This window comes from Echinops telfairi, unplaced genomic scaffold (genome assembly GCF_000313985.2).
Source record: "Echinops telfairi isolate 266 unplaced genomic scaffold, ASM31398v2 ScPeMD7_7420;HRSCAF=8458, whole genome shotgun sequence".
In the NCBI taxonomy this organism is placed as follows: Eukaryota; Metazoa; Chordata; class Mammalia; order Afrosoricida; family Tenrecidae; genus Echinops; species Echinops telfairi.
Genome location: NW_022111320.1, coordinates 42,433,616 through 42,452,221, shown reverse-complemented (window position 1 = coordinate 42,452,221; position 18,606 = coordinate 42,433,616). Strand labels below are relative to the sequence as shown.

At 41.2% G+C, this 18,606-nt stretch overlaps 1 protein-coding gene across 3 annotated transcripts in view; it reads right to left on the bottom strand.

Annotated features, from left to right (window-relative positions):
- Positions 1–18,606, bottom strand: part of TBC1D5 (TBC1 domain family member 5) — a 570,856-nt gene that overhangs the window by 117,397 nt on the left and 434,853 nt on the right. For all 3 annotated transcript variants that reach the window (XM_045297525.1, XM_045297524.1, XM_045297526.1), the window contains one exon: positions 12,795–12,901. In XM_045297525.1, the coding sequence (XP_045153460.1) occupies positions 12,795–12,901 (107 nt within the window). The remainder of the gene's footprint in view (positions 1–12,794; positions 12,902–18,606) is intronic.

Genomic DNA, 18,606 nt, shown 5'->3' with positions numbered 1-18,606 from the left:
TCTGTGGATTAGTTTCTTCTTTGAGTCTTTGGCTTCTGTCATTCTCCTTTGTTCCAAAAGGAATTAGCTCAAGAGTTGAAGCTTTTATGACTATATGGTTGTATCTTAATATGTTGCAAACTTTTAAGATCCCAGCACTAATCACCAAAGTAGGATGTAGAACACTATCTTTAAGTAAATAGTTCTAAAATGAACGAATTACAGAAATTGAAAAATTGATGCTAAAATTTATGTGGAACTGTAATGAATACAGACTAGCTAAAAGAATCATGAAAAAGAAACGGCGTCGGTGGGCTCAGTTCCCAATTTGACTTGCTGCAAAGGTGCACGACCACATGGCGCAGGTTTGAGAATAGACATGAGGGTCAGCAGAAGAGAACTGAGAGTAGAAAAATAAACCGGCAGCGTTATGATGACTAGTTGGGGTTTCTGACAAAGCACCATCATAAGTCAATGAAAGAAAAGAACAGTCTGCCAACGAACACAATGAGTGTCTGCATGCGCGTGACTGAATTTTGACTTTTAGGCAATGGTCGTGAAGGGTCATTTCTCCAAAGAAGGTGTGCAGACTATCTAATAGGTACATGAAAAAAAGACCCAGTCAATGGATTGGGACCCTGGGAAATACAACTAATTGTTTTACCACCCACAGCCAATTATTCACGAATCCTGCTGTTCTTTCTTGAAGCGAGCCTCGACACTTTGTTTTTCGAAGCTCAAATTTGAATTGCATTAAGCAAAAAAGAAAAGAAAGAAATAAAAGAAAAAGGCATAGTCATACCATTGTTTGCTCAAAGCAAAAGGGAGGGTTGATAGGAAAGGGTAATTTTAATAAAACACACGCACTAAATCCTCCAATGAAGGACTCTAGGGCAACAAACTATGTTATCGCTGTGATAATGAAATCTCTTCTCACTTGTTTAATGAGGTCAATTTCTTTTGAATGAGTAATTCCTAAATATATCCTGAAATTTCAGTGTCTGTTTAGTGTGTTTCAAATGCTGTTTCCTACAGATTGGTTTAGTCTCTAGAATTCAAAGGCTAGGAAGTTGAAATAAGAAAGTTTAAATAAGGCATTGTCAATTAAGCATTTGATCTCAAATTAATAGCTGCCATCCTCATCAGCAGGTCTTCTTATGAGTGGAATATATATTAGATACATTCAATTAGAACCTGTATGAGAAAATCTGGCTGGATATCTTTAGATGCTGGCTGGAAAGATGAGGGTAAACGGTATATCTATCGGATATACTCGAGTATAAGCCAACCCGAATATCAGCCGAGGCACCTAATTTGAGCACAAAAATGGCATTAAAAATGTGCTGAAAAATTCGGCTTACACTCGAGTATATACGGATATTTCCTGGGTTTATGGAAACAGTTCCAACTAGTCCTGTCATTTTCCTGCCTTTAGAATTGCCCACTTGGTGTTTCTAAAGACAGCTCAAACGGCTTAAAACACCATACAATGGCTACTTTAAGGGAAATAAATCTTAAACGCTCTCTATTTTTATTGGTGCTGTTATAAGGAGAGAGAGTGGGGTGATGGGAAAGGCACTTGTACTGCAACAGGAACCTCGAGAAAAAGCTGGAAAGAACTGACTCACTAACAAACGCCTACTTCTAACGTAATGATGGCCAGACCTGGGGCTGGCAGCTTTGTGAAACACCTTACAGCTCTCAGCTCCATCGATTCATCTCCCTGGGCACATTCCCAGGAAACACTGCACAAGATGAGCCTGACGGGGCTGTCACACAAGCTAAGGATGACAATGGGTAGAAAAGGCCGCAAGCTGGCCTCTGGAGGGACTGAACCAAACGTGCAATAAAACATGCTGCCACGCCTCAGTCGTCCTCAAAAAGGGTGGGGGGAGGGAGAGAGCAATTGCTCACAGTTTACCTGTTTCGGAATCAATTTTATCGATACCTACTCAAATGAGCCTGCTGGCTTGGCTTGGATCATGCCGACTAGGTGAGCAGCCCAAATCCACCTGCCGCTCGTTCCTCAGGAAACAGATAGGCCCTCTGTTCCTGTCGAGGTTTAGTTTCAGAAACGCTCCACCAGGTCCCTAAGTCCGAATCAAGTCAATGGCAGTGGGTTTGGTTTGGGGTCAGGAGTCATTGTGAGGTACCCCAATAACTATGCACAAGCCATAAGGTTAACACAAAGCGTTTCTCAGCCAAAGTATGCCAAACTTCCTTAAGAGACTAGAACAGCAGTTCTCAACATGTGGGTCGAGACCCCTTTGGGGATCGAATGACCCTTTCACAGGGGTCGCCTAAGAATCGGAAAACACATTTCCGATGGTCTTAGGAACTGAGGCCCCGCTTCTCTGTCTCCAGGTGGGTCCGCCCACATACAGAGAGGCCCGCATACGGGGTCACCACAACATGAGGGTCTGTATTAAAGGGTCGCAGCCTTCGTTTACAGGGACGGAAACTTGAGACACAGGGTGGTAAGGATTGCACAATATGGTGAACAGTATGAACGTTGCTGATTTTCACACTGAAAATGATGAAACTGGCAAAATTTCTATATATAAGAAAATTACACAATACTTAATATTTCTGTAACTGACTGTTTTTAAGAGACTTACTTTTAGAAAATATCAATGAACCACAGTTATAAGAGCACAAAAGACTGAGATGGAATAAGTACACTTCTCAGAGAAACTCAAGGGCCTGCACTGAAGATATGTAAGCACCCATATTACCGAAGGTGTGCGGAGAACTCCCTTCGGCAAAAGGAGAAGACTATTTCTAAGTTCCCTGCTAATCAGTGGATCTGGGGGGACTACAAGCCTGTGGGTGCCTGTGGGCACCACCTCCAGATTGCCATCCTGCCTCTGGATCAGAATCCCCAGGTTTAGCTCTCAGGGGCCTCTAGTGCAGGGATCTCTGAGCTTTTGGTTTGCTTTCTTTTTGTTTTTTAATAAAAAAGAAGACATGCTTACATTGATTTATGGATATAAAGTTATGTGTAAGAATATTCAAGAAACTTGTGAGTAGCAGCCCAGCACCTGAGCTACTCTGTCACCAGCACTAATGGCACACATTCGAGAAGGAAAGGGAAGACGTTCCCCAGGAACACTTGAGAGGCTTCCACCTCCTATATGTGAACATTTATCTAAAAGTCATATACATGCACTCCATGTAATAATCTTTTATGTACAGGAGAAAGTACATATACAATAAAAACCCACTGCCATGGATTCGATCCCAACCCATAGCAATCCTAATAGGGGATTTTTGAGACTGTAACTATTTATAGGCGCAAGCAGCCTCATTTTTCTCCTGTATTGTGGCTGGTGGGTTTGAACTGCAGACTTCACAGGTAGCAGCTTACTGTCTAGCCCATATCACCAGGTTTCCTCAAATGTAAATAAATTACTGTAAAATATATTTAAGTACAGTTTATTTCATATTATTCGTATTATGTATAATAGTATTCATTTAAATAGTTCACCTCCTCTCTATCATAAAGCCATTTTAATGATAGACTTTATGATAGAGATGAAACAAAGTACATGTAAGTGTATTGTATAATAAAAACCCACTACCATCAAGTCAATTCTGATTCACAGGGACATATATTTTGTAATAGTTTCTCATAAACTTTTGTCCTCATCTAATAAAAACAATTCATTTAGTAGCGCAGTGTTGTGACGAACAATGCTTCCCTATTTTAAAAAATTGTAGTTACATACATGCTAGGTTAGTTTTTGCGGCTCACAGTCCCAGAAGAAAACTACTGAGGTCTGACTAACAGGAGGGCATCCTCAGCTGTCCCAAGCCATGGCATTCACTTTGCAACCAATCGATGGTGCCAAGCTTTTCGTTAAAATTTGCCTAATAAAATCCTGATTTTCCTTGATGTACATCAGCAATTCTTAAACTCTAATTAGTTGTTGTATTTCTAGATTAAAAGAAAAAAATCAATTCAAACCGGATATTTCTTCATTTAGAATAGTAAACAAGTTAGAAAATCCTGGTCCTATGATTTTTTTATGTGTGCTTTTAGAGTTTGTAATAAGTGATAAAGTTAAATGTCTTTGGCAGGGGGAACAGCATCACAAATGGCTGAAACATTTCAAACATTTTGAAAGACCCAATTTCAAAATGTTCTCTCCATAGCTTGAATTTCATTGAAAAGGCTCTTAACATTTTGTGGTGGGTGTTGCCATTGTTAAAATAGCACCCATATGTGCTCAGTGGCATCTCATTGACAGCTATCGGCCACCACAGCAAAGCAGCCCTTTTTGTAGGACAGGTATTTTCCCGTTAAGCATTCAGCTGTACCCAAAAGGCTGGTGGTCGAACCGAGGCCACGCTCCTCGGGAGAAACTCCCCGGTGACCTGGTCCTGTCACCAGGGAGGAAAGCTGCTGAAAACCCTGTGGGGCCAGTTCTACTCAGTCACTTGGCGAGGTTATGAGTTCAAAATCAACTCAACAGTACTCAATGGTTTTCCAAAAGAAACTATAACTTCCAAATCTTACTATGTACATTGGCAAGAGATAATTATTGAGCCATCAGTAGTTTCATGGTTCTTGGCATCTCTTTGATATTATAAACTATTTTACCATTTAAAATACTATAACCCCCATAAATCTACTTCTGTGGACACACAGAAAGAGCAGTCAGGTGAAAGGTGCTGAAAGCAAAGGGAGATGCCAGGGCGCCCTGGGCATCCCTTTGAAGGTGGAGAGGCCTCTTTCTTTAGGAGACTCCGAGGTGGCATGTGACTGGATCACACCCAGGCCACGTGAAGCCAAGAATGTACATCTGTGTAGTAAATAGTAAACCTCGGTTGTTTTTTTCTTCTTCTTTTGGGAAAAATTACCAGAAATGGAAATTTCCTAATTTTCTCTCTGTGGCTTATTCATGGAGGTGACGCCAAGTGAGTGATGGTGGAGATTTGGTCCCGGGCCTAGCGGAGCTCTCGTTCTAGTAGTTGAGAAAGACAGGTTAATGAGTCCAGTTCTACTGCCACGATGTGATGTTGACATAAATGGAAACAAATCTGGGACTGGAAGAATCAAGGATGGTTTTGACAAAAGTCACCTCAATACCACTAAAAAAGTCAGACTCCTGGCCCACAGTCTCAGATCTAATTTCAACCCACGGCTCTGACGCACATGACTGCCAAGAGAATCCATGCATCTGTTTCTGAAGTGAGCAAGAACCATTTAGTAAGACTTACTAGCCAAGAGTGAAAGAGTAGCTTAAAATAAGGAGATGTCTTTCTTAATGATCAGAAAGTATAATCGTGAATTAAGTTTTTGTATTTTAGTTTCAAACTGGTTCTTCAAAAGTGATTTCCAGAAACGCTGGGAAGATATGGGGAGATTTAAAGCCTTATCCATTCCTGGTCATCTGTGAAAGAATTCCTGAAAATGCTATACTTGCTCAAAGAGCTAGAAGTAGAAATCCGTTATGACCCAGCATTCTCTGTCAGAGCTACATACCCTAGACATCTAATAGACATGAGCAGACAGTCACACCAAGCACTGCAGCATTCCGTACATCACCACAAAGCTGGGAACAACCTGAATGCCCAACAACGGATGGATGAGTAAACGAAACGTACATACAGTGCATGTATGTGGCCAGAAAGAATAATGATGAGTCTTCAAATCATCCAATAACAAAGATGAATCTAAAGGATAATATGTCGAATGAATTAAGTCAGATAAAAGTAGACAAATTTAATCAATCAAGAAGTCCAACAGTGAACTAAGTCCGTCACTGATCTTGTTGAGCATTATGAAGAGGCGAAGCTCGTATCTACCTCAGAGCTTTTGCATTTGCTGCTGCTCCTCTTCCGTGTCCCTTCTCTCTGACCTTTGCTTGGCTGGACCCTTTACCTTTTAGCACTTCTCAGTTGAAATACCACCACAGAGAAGGCCTTCTGACCTCGAAAAACCAAACTTCTTGCTGCAAGTTGATTTGATCCATCGTTTTGACCCAATCTACCTAAACTAGGTTTTCATTTCACCCTTTATTATTTTAATGATGGTATCCTATTTGTACCCCTTATAGCACATCACACCCTGTGAATACTTTCTTGTTAGCTTATTTATTATCGTTAAGGCCATGTATTTTTTGTTCATCATTACATTACAGGATCTAAACTGTACCTGACACATAAGTAACTTCACGGTAAAGATTTGTCGAATACATTAATGAACTCAAAATACTAGACCTAATTCAAAGTTGTTAAGGTCCCTAAGAAATTCTTAATAATTTTTTAGAAATGCATGATTCTACTTAATGAAGTACATGAGCAATAAAAACAAAATTTTGAATATTGATTAAAGCATTTAATATTCTTTAACAGTTCTTTGCCAGCACCATTTACTTAAATCTTTTTTAAAATGTGTAGCTATGTCAAAAGTCTACTTTCTTGATTGGATGTGAAAACATCACCGATTTGTCCTTCCTAAATATTTACTACAGTAAATATCCAATAAGTTGCCATCGAAAGAATAACATTATTAGTAGATGGGTCTGAGACAAACAAACCAATTTTTCTTAAGAAAAATAAAAAATAAATGACCCCAAAGAATGGCAGCTTTCCAACGTGTTTTCTAGCTTTGGGGGAAAGGGAAGAAGACGAGAGTAGTCACTCAGGCAACCCAACTGTAAAATGAAATTGTAACAGGAAGATTAGAAACATACGAGACTCTGCATAGTCACTCTGACGTGAGCACATGACAACCAGGCGATGGTGGGGGTGGGGTTCGCGGGCAGAGACTGGTGGTGTGCCTCCCTCAGGGGCCTCTGCCCAGAGACGGACCATACAGGATCCTATGGTCGGTCCACTTTAATCCGAGTAATATGCACTCGATATAGTAAACTGACTCAATGTAGTACACGATATTTACAGTCAATGGATACCAACATAATTGTTTTGTAAAAGCTTTCTACAGTGAATTCCTAAATGATCAGTAACTGAGCAGAAGCCTAAAAAGTTTTTTCTCTCTTCCTTTACTATTTTCTTTTCAAAAACCTAATTGATATAGGTTCACAGATATTAATGATCACAATATTGATACAAAACACTAGAAAGTTCGACAAAATTGGCAACTATAAAAACACTAGCAGAGGGCAAAAAAAGGGCACATGCTTATAGTGCTGGCCATCGCATGACTAAGGGTGCCTGTAACTGGGGAGTCGTGACAGCTCTGATCGGAGCACAGCAGCAGGCTGAGAAAGGAATGAGCAGAGCGGGGGTCTAGCCTGGAGGGGCATACCAATCCATGTACGCTGGGTGTTTACTTCCTATAATTAATTACAAAGATAATATATATATATAATGTTTCTGTTGAAACACTGCACTAAAATTTTGTAAACAGTTACTGTGGTGTTACACCCTGTGATGCTGTCACGTGCTGGAGACCGTGTATTCTCCTGACATGGTTATTATACACGTGGCTTTTAGGTTCTTTACCAAGGCAAGAAAGATTACAATGGCGTGGCTAGAATGGAAAATTTTCCAGCATCATTTTACCTGCCCCATTAAATGCTGTGGTCCGTTCACCACTGTTCAATTCTGATACATGACAGTTTACCAAAGTCTTCTGACTTTAACAAAAAGGTTGCATACCTCAGTATATAGTGCGTTTTTTGGATTGTTGCTTGTCATTAAATGGATAGAAATGCAATGACCTGTATAAAAACTTGGTTCAGACGTTTTATTATTTAAAAAGACAGAATCTAATATAACTTCAGACAAAAACCCAATCAGAATTGGCCCAACAAAGCATTTTACATTACATTCTTTATAGTATGCTTATGTATACAAGAATAACTATGAAATTTAATGGTCTTATTTCTAGCAATTTTCTTCCATAAACCATAACAGTCAAAGCTCAAAGGGATGCTCGCAAATTTACCAGATACATTTTTTGGAATATTTTAGTCTTCGAAACAAAGGGTAGCTGTCAAACTCTTACAGCATAATCTAAAATGGTAATTCACGTACTGTATTTCATTTGTAATAAGTCTTTGTGATAAGGTTAACACTTCAACCCACAACACAGATAGGAGAGCACCAAAAAATGAAAATTACTTTGCTTATGTTTCCGTATTAGAATTTTATTTGCTAAAGGGTAAAAACAGATTTGCAAAATTCACAGTTAACTTAAAACAATAGTTTAAAACCTTTTATTCCTAGCCCTTACTGCCTTCAGGAAGGAGAGAACATCTGGTTATTTAAGGAACACAATATGTTCACATTTTCTATGACTTTTGTTTCTAATTGGGTTTAATTTTTTTTAAAAATTTGAGCAACTAGTTAGAACAATGTTTTTTAATCACTTCATATTTTTCAGACTGTCCTCTTTCTACCCCTCTACTTCATTCACTGGATTGTTCTGGAAATCTGCTCAGTGGTACTAATTTGATCAAGACGAGAAAATGAGAATTGGGGGGTAAACTTAGAAACTCTATTGACAGCGTGCAGGGTGTAAGACATTGCAAATATATACCCGATACGTAGGCTCTTCAGACAGCACAGGCTTTCAACAGCTTCATGTAATTCTAGGTTCACTTCACTATGTGGCAGTTTCACTTATTGCCTGTGCAGACAAATGTGCATTAAAAGAGGAGTTGGTCTGAGAAACACTGGCACCACTGCTCCATGGCCGTCAACACGGAGGAAGCTCGAGTCTGAAGACCTGGGTTCATGGCTGGCTCTGCCACGGACCCTCCAGGTCTCTGCACTTCACCTCCGCAGCGTGTTCTTCATGAAAAGAGGAAGTTAAGTGAAAAGACTCTTATTTCTCTCCTCCATTCTGAAATTTTGACAGTTTAAGTGAAGTGTATTAGCCCGATACTGTTTTTCATTCCTTCTTTCTCCTGTAATACTTGAAGGCAATAAAAGTTTAAAAAATTCTGACACAGCAAATTTAGGTACTCGGAGCCCTTTAAGTTGGAAGTCAATTCATTACCTTGATAAAAATGGCAGCTGACAAATTTGCACTTGGCTATGGCTTCTGCAGATACGTGTTCTACAAACCTGTTGGGTAAATGAGGTCTGTCTTGACTAGAGTCGGTATGGTGCACTGGAAAGAAGGCTCGTGTTTGAGTCAGAATTGAAGCCTCCCATTATTAATAGTAATACACGCAAGAAATGAAATTAATTGTTAAAAAGAATGACCCCAAGGAAAGTAAGAATAACGGCCCAAATGAACCTGCGAAGAGTTGAACTCTAAGGTCCTTGCTTGGCAGATTGAGGCCAACCAGAGGTATCCTGAACGAAAGAGCTGGAAATCTCCTTCCAGAGGCCACGGCCATTGGAAACCCAGTGGAGTGGGATGGTACTCAGACACACCTGGGGTGAGCATGAGGCCGAACCCACATGGTACTGGTGGGGACTCAGAGTGGGGCGCACATGCGGTGTGAGCCCGAGGACGGCTTACCGAGCAGGTAGAACGGGCACTGAGGATCTGCCAGGAGGGGCTGAGCCAACATGGGAGCCAGGGGCTACTCTAGCGAGAGTACTCATTGGATGGTCACAAACGTTTTGATCCTGGCAAAGACAGACCACCTTAAAAGGCACGTGGAAAGCAACCTACTTTGCTTACATGTAAGGATCAAAGTAAGTAAGTGGAAGTGCTTGGAAAACTGTGAAAAAGGATGATCCTGTTATTACAGGTCCATTATTTCCGCCTGTTCAAATGAGAAATCTTTCCACGGTCAAGATGACCTCTGCTATCACACAACTGGAGCACTGTGTCTCAAGCTCTAAGTGCACGGTCTGGGTTTCATCGGAGCCATTTCCTCTGGGGCTTACGGATGGTGGCGGGCGGACAAAGTGCTTTTCTGAGGGCTGGCAACGAACTTGTGAGGGCTTAGTGCGCCTTACTGTGTTCAATCTGTCAGCCGCACTCAACACCACTGTCACAGGAAGCTGGGCCACGGGCAAGGGTGCTTTCAGGCTCACATCTCCTCCTTGGACCTGCTCACTTGCTAGAAACGTGTTGATTCACTCACTCCGAGCTTTTGGTAAGCACTCAAGACTGAGTTAGGTATTTTAAGCGCTTCATTGTTGTTAATAAGTAGAAAATATGTATACCACTGGGTTGTTTGGAATTTTAGAAATTAGGGATATTAGTGCCACCTTCCCACCTGCTTCCCTCCTCCCCCCAGCATAAACAGCTTTTTTTTTTACGATGAACATGAACTCTGCCATATGTAGAGCTCCACAGGGGGTGTAAATCTGCTGGTTGGTTTCCTGCCCACCCACCCCCTGACCTTGTATCTTTGCTACATCGAATTGGTTCTTGTTCGTCCTCTACGGTCAGTTCTTTATGGACATAGGGTGCTCTGGTTGGGGTCACCATAAGAGAGAATTTAATTCGGCTTCCAAATGTCAAAAAGGGACATCACTCAGTAAGGATACACTTCCCCCAATTGCACAGATGGGATGTGGTGGAGCCACGGTTTGACCCGCAGTCCCGGCTCCTAACTCAGTTTCTGTGCAGGCCACCGCACTGCCAGGGACACGCAGTGAGCACCAATGTCAAGTGCCACTCAGTAGTCACTGCTTGACATGTGGCTATGAGATACAATCAAGTATGGCTGTCTGAAAGCCCCTTAATGTCACACCGCTTTCGCTTTTTCTCCAAACGCCACTGTCCCATGAACCTGTTCTCCAGGAGCCTTTTCAACTTGACGCCCTCTACACCCAGTTTCTTACATCGACTTTGCCAGAAGTAGCTGGCGAAGGCCTTACATTTTGTATCATTATCTTGATCAAGTTTTACTTGGCAAGACTATGGCTGTAAAGGTGAGGAATTCTCACTGCTAGATATTTACGCTTTAATGTTTCTGTCTTAAGGCCTAAAGTAACTATTTTTCTAATGCTATAGGTCTTGCACCATTATGCTTTTTAGATTCTGTACACTTTAAAAATATTCCATTAAAATCACATGAATATAATAGTGCATTTATATTCCGGTGACAACACCGATGAATTTAGGAAGAGAATATAAAGATTAGCAGGATTGCTAAGTTAAATAGTAGTTTCTCCACATGACTGAAATAAACAAATCATACAAGCAGAAATTCCAAATTTCTATTTAAGCAATTACCCCCCAACTATCTCTGACTCCAGAAATTCCTAATGCTAAGCTGATTGAACTGTCCGAAGTACAGTGAACCCTCGCCACTTCGCGCTTCGACTTCCACGGCTTCACTCTATCACGGTTTTTGCGTAACAGCGCATGCTCTGTCATTACTGCCACTGATTGGCTCATACTGTATACGCTTGATGCCATAAATAATATAATAAATAATACATGATAATTGTAACGTCCAAAATGTTTTACTGTATTTTCCCTTTTTCGTTTAATAAATTGGATAATACGAGTGTAATGGTGACTAAAGGGTGTTTTTTCATGTCCTCTATGCTCTAACTACGAAAATATTTCATTTACAAATAAGGAATCCTACTTCGCGGAATTTCATTTATCACGGTAGGGTCTAGAACCGATTAACTGCGATAAACGAGGGTTCACTGTATATTTCATTGACCAGCATCTCCAAACTTTATTCTTCTTATAGTATTTCTCAGTCTTATTTTTATTTTTAAACACACACAAAGGCTTACATATACACTATGTAAATAAGAATATACATGTAAAATTTTTGTTCCCTACAGGGGTGCCAAACTTTACCCCAAACCAACAACTCAGCAACTACATAAAACAAAATCAATATCCCCCAAATGACAACATTGTATCCTTCCTTACGTACCAGAGGGCTTTCTGATGCTAAGTAAAATTGCTTGATGTAAGAGAGAAGACATAAGCGGTACACATTCTAACAAAATGACCAAAGCCTTAAGGTACTAACTTCTTTTTTCTTAATCAGAGACTAAAGGGCATATGCTCAAGTGTTGAAGTTAACAACCAAGGAAAGGGCAGAAATTCTTCATGTTCAAGATGTACAGTGAACCTGGAGGATCAAGTTTATCAGACAGAACTTGGCCCTGCAATCAATAGACAGACTGACTCAGACAGGTCGGCAACGCCAACTTGACTGTTGGGAGGGCTGCCAAAGAGCCAAAGACTGGGGTTGCCGTCCAATGCCTGGCATTCTCATACATCCCTTTGAAGCTTTCTCTCTCACACTCCATCCAGTATTTTCGTTTGGCTCCAAAGCAGAAATGATTCACAGATTTTTTTTTTTTAGATCTTTAAATGTTCTTATTTTCAAGAAATACAACATTAGTTGTAAAAGCGCACACTTTTGTTCTGAAGTGTAAAGAAAATTTTGGTGAGTGGCTCTAGGCTCAAATAGAGAAATGATCATTAAAGTCTGTTCTGTTTAAACCTTTATCTTATTAGGTTACCTGTAGCCCACAAAATAAGGTGAAATAATGTAGTATTTTATTGTACCATAAATTCTTTTAGAACCGGCCCATTTTATAGGTCTAACTTCCGGGTCTTCAAACGGCCCTCGGGGATCTACTTGGCTAAGGCATCCCACGAGAGGGCTTCCAGTCAATGGTGATGAAGTGTGGGTGGAAGGGGCAGTTGCTAACTACTGCGAGGTACGAGGAAGGCAGGGGGCAGAACCACCCATCTTGGGGACAAGCGGAGTTTGCTCCGCTTGCTCCTGACAGTGTCCACTTCATTTACCCACGGAGACGTGGCTAGCGAAGCACACGGATCTTGGCTCAGAAACCTGAGGGAAATTCTAACCTGTTACGCATCCTTGGGAGTCCAATAGAGAATCCTTTTCTTCACGAGTTCAAGTGGTGGACCTCCTACTTAGAAAGCTTACCTTTGGGTCTCGAAGGTACAGAGCCTTAAGGATCAGCGAGTGTACGTCCCCCATGGGTGGGTAATGCATGAGAAGACCCAGGCAGGTCTGGTAGTTACTGGAGATCACTAAACGAGAGAGGAAACATAATTCAGAAACAATAGAGTTTTAATATATTTTGCATTACTAAAAGTATAGAAACTACAACCTACCCATTCCAAGAAAGCAAACCAATAATTCGAGTGAATGACTAAGAAAGAGGAGCTAGGGAGAAGGGATTCCTACTGGTTGTCCTTTGAAGCAGCCTGCTGAATCAGGGGGCTTTGGAGGAAGAACTTCAGTATGTGTGCCTCTAATATCCACGAGCAGAAGTGTGCACACTTACTGCTTCTTCTATGGCTGCCTTTAAATGCCCCTTGCATTGCTGTTTACAAATTAGTAACAAAAATGTTCTGAATGGGAAAGAGCCAATACAAAAGCCCTTAAAATATTTACCTTGGCTATTCTACAAAACTTCCATGTTATATTTAATCATTAGTATAGATACAATGTCATATATTTCAAAATTAAAAGAGAAAATTTCTTCCTATTTCTCCTCCCCGCAAAGTGCAGTAAGAAATTTATGGAGACTATCTCTGCAATATTTCTTGGAAGCAAAATGTCAGAATCTTCATATATAAGTCTCACTGTGTTCCTTAGAATGTCACTTTTTTTCCCCCAAACCAACCTAATTATGAGTGCAATTATTACATGCATCTTTTGAGGCAGGTCTATGTAAACTCCTTCATTTCTTGGCAATCCATCTGCCACTGCTGTCACACTTGGGCCCATTAATGATGCTTGTTTTGTGAGCCACACTGCCTGCCTCCCTACCCCTGACTGCGAGTAAACTTTACAGTGACAACAACTTCCTGGGGTCATAACCAAACCCGTGTCACTAATCAGAAAGGTTAGTTGAAACACCTCCCATAGGAAAAGGACTGTGATTTAATTGCAAGCGATACAAATTGCCAAAGAAACAATTGTGTTTATGGCTTGCAACACCCTTGGTTCTTAGATTCTTTTTCTTCTTCGGTTGCAAAATGTACCGCTCCCTTGCTGTAGCTCCCCACCCGCCCCCTTTCCCATGAGGATTACAGGGAAAGGAGACAGGACTGGGCAAAATGAATAATTATAATCTATGTAAGGAACCACTTTATCATCTTCATTTCCGTTGCTGATCTGACAGCTTGTAATTTCATACATCTGCTTTCATTTGTAAAGCACTCACTTATCCTACCCTTTCTATATCTGTTCCGACTCTTCTTTTCTTATTTGCTCATTTTTTCATATGCATAAATGGCTACCTGTTGTCCTTTTCTACAGAGAATTCAAAAAGCTAGAACACTGAGCAATGTGTATAGTATAATGTGTTCACAAAGAGTTTTCTTTAGGGTCTACCAAGTACATAGACCCTAGACAATCAATTCAACTTATAACTGATTTTCTAAGATCTTATAATGGTTGTATATTAGTAACTGATCCAAGAAAGGTAAGGGCATTTAGTAGAAAGGGTTCTAGCATAGGTTTGAATCCTGGGGTCCCCACTTAAACCTTTCAGAAGGCTGCCTGAAGATTAAATGACATCATCTTTGTATGTGACCATTTGTAGCAGCTTCTCAAAATCTTAATTTGCCGATGAAAGAAAGTCTACCTCATTCAACACAGTAATTATTTATTGAGAACCACGACAGGCTCTTGTGGTGCTAGGAAATGTGGTTATGAACAAAAGTGTCCTTAAGACACTCAGCGTAGAAGGGCAAGTGTACAGCATAAGAACGGCTATCACTCCTACCACTGCGATAATGATGAATTACTGAAGGCTTACTGTGGTCAGGCCCCACTGTTAATTTAATTCTGTCACTACACTTACTCACCCCTGCTTTACAGATGAGAAAACAGATGCAGGGAAATAGGAGTGATTTTCCCAAGCCACACAGGGCTTGGGTGTTGCTGATGGATTCGAATCTCAGAAGTCTAGCTTTTTTAGGTTTTGTGCTAATACATGATTTCGTTTAGAAAGGCATTGTTTAGAAAATCAGACGAGATTAACAGATGCTAACAGTTATTATAAAGAGTAAAGTGGACAGCTATTACTACTCTTGGGCAGTAGTTTCAAATGACTCATTTCAGGAAGGGGAAAATAAAGGTGAGTGGTATCTAAGAAAACATTTGTTGTTAGATGCCATCGAGTTGACTCCAAGCCATAGTGACCATATGCACAACAGCCATCCTCACAATTGCTCCAATGTCTGAGGCCATTGATGGGGCCACTGTGTCCATCCATCTCCTTGAGGGCCTTCCCCTCCTCTCTGCTCCTTCATGATGCCCTTCTCCAGGGACTGGTCTCTCCGGACAATCTGTTCAAAATATGTAACATGAAGTCTTGCCATCCTTGCCTTCAAGGAGCACTCTGGCCTGACTTCTCCCAACATAGATCAGTTTGTCCTGTTAGCAATCCATGGTACTTTTGATATTCCTCTCCAGCACCACAACTGCAATGCCTCCGCTCTGCTTCTGTCTTCCTTATTCAACATCCAACCTTCGCGTGCTATGAGGTGATGGAGAATGCCATCATAGGCGCTTATCAGTCCTATAACATCCTTGCTTTTCAATACTCTAAAGAGGTCTTGTGCAGCAGGTTTACCTAATGCAGCACATCTTTTGATCTCTTGCCTGCTATTCTTTGAGCATCGATTGTGGATTCAAAAAAGTCAAAATCCTCAACTTCAACCTTTTCTCCAGTTACAGTGATGTTACCTATTGGTTCAGTTGGGAGGATTTTGGTCTTCTTTACATTGAGTTGTCATCCACACTGAAGGCTGCAATACTTGATCTTCACTAGCAAGTTCTTCAAGTGCTCCTCACTTTCAGCAAGCAAGGCTGTGCCACCTGCATATTTCAGGTTGGTCCTAAGCCTTCCTCCAATCTCAATGCCACGTTCTTCCCCAGAGAATGCAGCTCCTCTGATGATTGGGTCAGCATGAAGATTGAACAGGGAGGGTGAGAAAATACAACCTGAACACACCTTTCTGGCTTGAAAACCATGCAGTAGTCCCTTGCTCTGTTCTCATTTTTGCCCTTTGATCCACGTTCAAGTTCCTCATAAGCACAATGACGTGTTCTGGGATTCCCGTTCTCCTCAAGGTGATCCACTGTTTATTATGGTCACACAGTCAAATGCCTTTGCATAGTCAATGAAACACAACCATCTTTCTGCTATTCTCTGCTTTTCTCCAAGATCCACGTGACATCAGCAGTGATATCCCTTGTTCCATGTCGTTTTCCGAATCTGGCCTGAACCTCTGGCAGTTCCTTGTCAATGTACTCCTGCAACTGTTGTTAGATGGTCTTCAGTAAAATTTTCCTTGTGTGTGAGATCAATACCGTTCTATAGTTTGAACTTTCTGCCGGGCCACCTTTCTTTGGAATGGGCACAAATATGGATCTCTTCTAGTCAGTTGGCATAGAAACTGTCTTCCAAATTTCTTGGCAGAGATGAGCAAATGTTTCCAGTACTTCTTCAGCTTGCTGAAACCTTTCAAAGGGTATTCCATCAATTCCTGTAGTCTTGTTTTTGGCTAATGCTTTCAGTGCAGCTTGAACTTCTTCTTTTAGCACCACTGGTCCTTGTTCATATGCTACCTCCTGAAAGGGTGGACTGTTAACTGGTTCTTTTGGCACCGTGACTCTCTGTGTGTTCTTTCCATCTTCTTTTGATGCTTCCTGCATCAGTCGATAGTTTGCCCACAGAATTTTTCAAGATTGCAATTTGAGGCTTGCATTTTTTCTTGAGTCCTTTCCATTCCAAAAACGCCGAGTGTGATCTTCCCGTTGGTTTCTAACTCTAGGTCTCTGCAGATTTCACTAGGACATTTGGCTCTGTATTCTTGCCCGTGGAAGTTTTCTACTCGGCTCTTTGACTTCCTCCTTTCTTCCATTGGCTTTAGCCACTCTGTGATGAAAAGCAAATGTTAGAGTCTCTTCTGACAACCACTTTGATCTTTTCTTTCTTTCCTGTCTTTGTAGCGATTCTTTTGCTTTCTCCAGGGATGGTGGTCTTGGGGTCTCTCACCGCTCATCAGGTCTCCTGTCATTAGTGTTCAATCAGTCAAATCTATTCTTTCGATGTTCTCGCTAGTGAACTTGTTTTAATTCTCTTCCACTTTACCCTGAACATAGAGACGAGCAATCAGCCTGGTGTTCGCTGCTGCTATTGAGCATACCCATCATGTGGTCACACCTATGTAGTCAGTCTGATGTCTGTGTACTCCATCTGGGAAGTTCATGGGTATAGCTGCCTTCTGTGCTATTGAAAAAGGTCTTTGCTATGAACATACCATTGGTTTTGCAAAATTCAATCATGTGCTCTCTGGCTTCATTTCTATCACCAAGTTCCTTTTTACCAACCACTGTTCATTTCTGTTTAAAATGATTGCATTCCAATCACCAATAATTATCAATGCACCTTGGATGCATGTTTGTTCAATTTTTGACTGACGTGTTGGTAGAACTCTTCAATATCTTCATCACTAACTTTTGTGGTTGGTGCATAAATCTGAATAATAGTTGCATTGACTGGATTTCCTAGAGGGCAGACAGATAGAATCCTATCTCAGACAGCCTTGTACTTATGCTGGATTTAGCAAGATACTTTCTGACAACGAATGCCTAGCCTTTGCCCTTGATTTTGTTATTCCCGGCATAGTCAATCATAGGATTTTCTGATTCCAAATGGCCAACAGCAGTCCATTTCAGTGCTCTAAAGCCAAGGATATTGATCTTTAGGTGTTCCACTTCCTTTTTGACTACTTCCAACTTTCCTAAACTCATACTTTGCACATTCCATGTTCTGATCATTAGAAGATTTTTTTTTCTGTTTCTCCTTGAGTGGTGCCCTTTCAGAAAATGAAGATCCTGAAAATGTCACGCCACCACAGGCATTACTTGACTCACATCACCAAGGGCAATTCCCCTCCAAGAAATCAGTTCCTCATCGCATTTCAAGTGCCCTTGGACCTGAGGGGCCCATCCTCAGGCATGTCTCAGACAGTGTTCTGCTTCCTCTGTGTAGGCTTTCAGTATCTGACAGTGCTTCGAAGCTACACAATGAATCCTTCTTTGTTGTCTGTTCTTGGTCTGGAAGCTCTGCTGCTCAAAACTGTTCACTTTGGGTGAAATACCAGTGACATAGCATACCATGTGACATACCAGCGTCATACCAGCACACAAGCTACCACAGTACGACAAACTGAAAGACAGGTGGTAATAAGAAAACATTCAGGGTTAGCAACCAGGAGATAGAGATTAGAATGTTATGATAGCCACTTCTTCTTTGTGTGAATTCAGGTAAGCTACTTCACTAGACTTATATTTCCCATCTGCGAAATAGAGACAACAGTGCTGACTCCATCTGCAGGGTCCCTGGAAGGGTGTTGGCGATACAAGGTGGGGTCTTCCCTCCTCCTGCTCAACTCTTCTTGGCTGAAGAGTGCTTCCTCTGTGCATGATGCAGGGCTGGCTACTCTGTGTCTATGGACATGGGCCACAGCTATTCTTGAATTGCTTGAGGGGACTGGTTTCAACAGTTTTACTTGTAGGAACAAACCAAAAAGAGTGAAGTCAGTAAAAAATACGTATATCAAAATAAGTTATTTGTTTAGAGCAGCGGTTCTCAACCTGTGGGTACCGACCCCTTTGGGGGTCGAATGACTCTTTCACAGAGGTCACCTGATTCATAACAGTAGCACAATGACAGTGATGAAGTAGCAACGAAAATAATGTTATGGTTGGG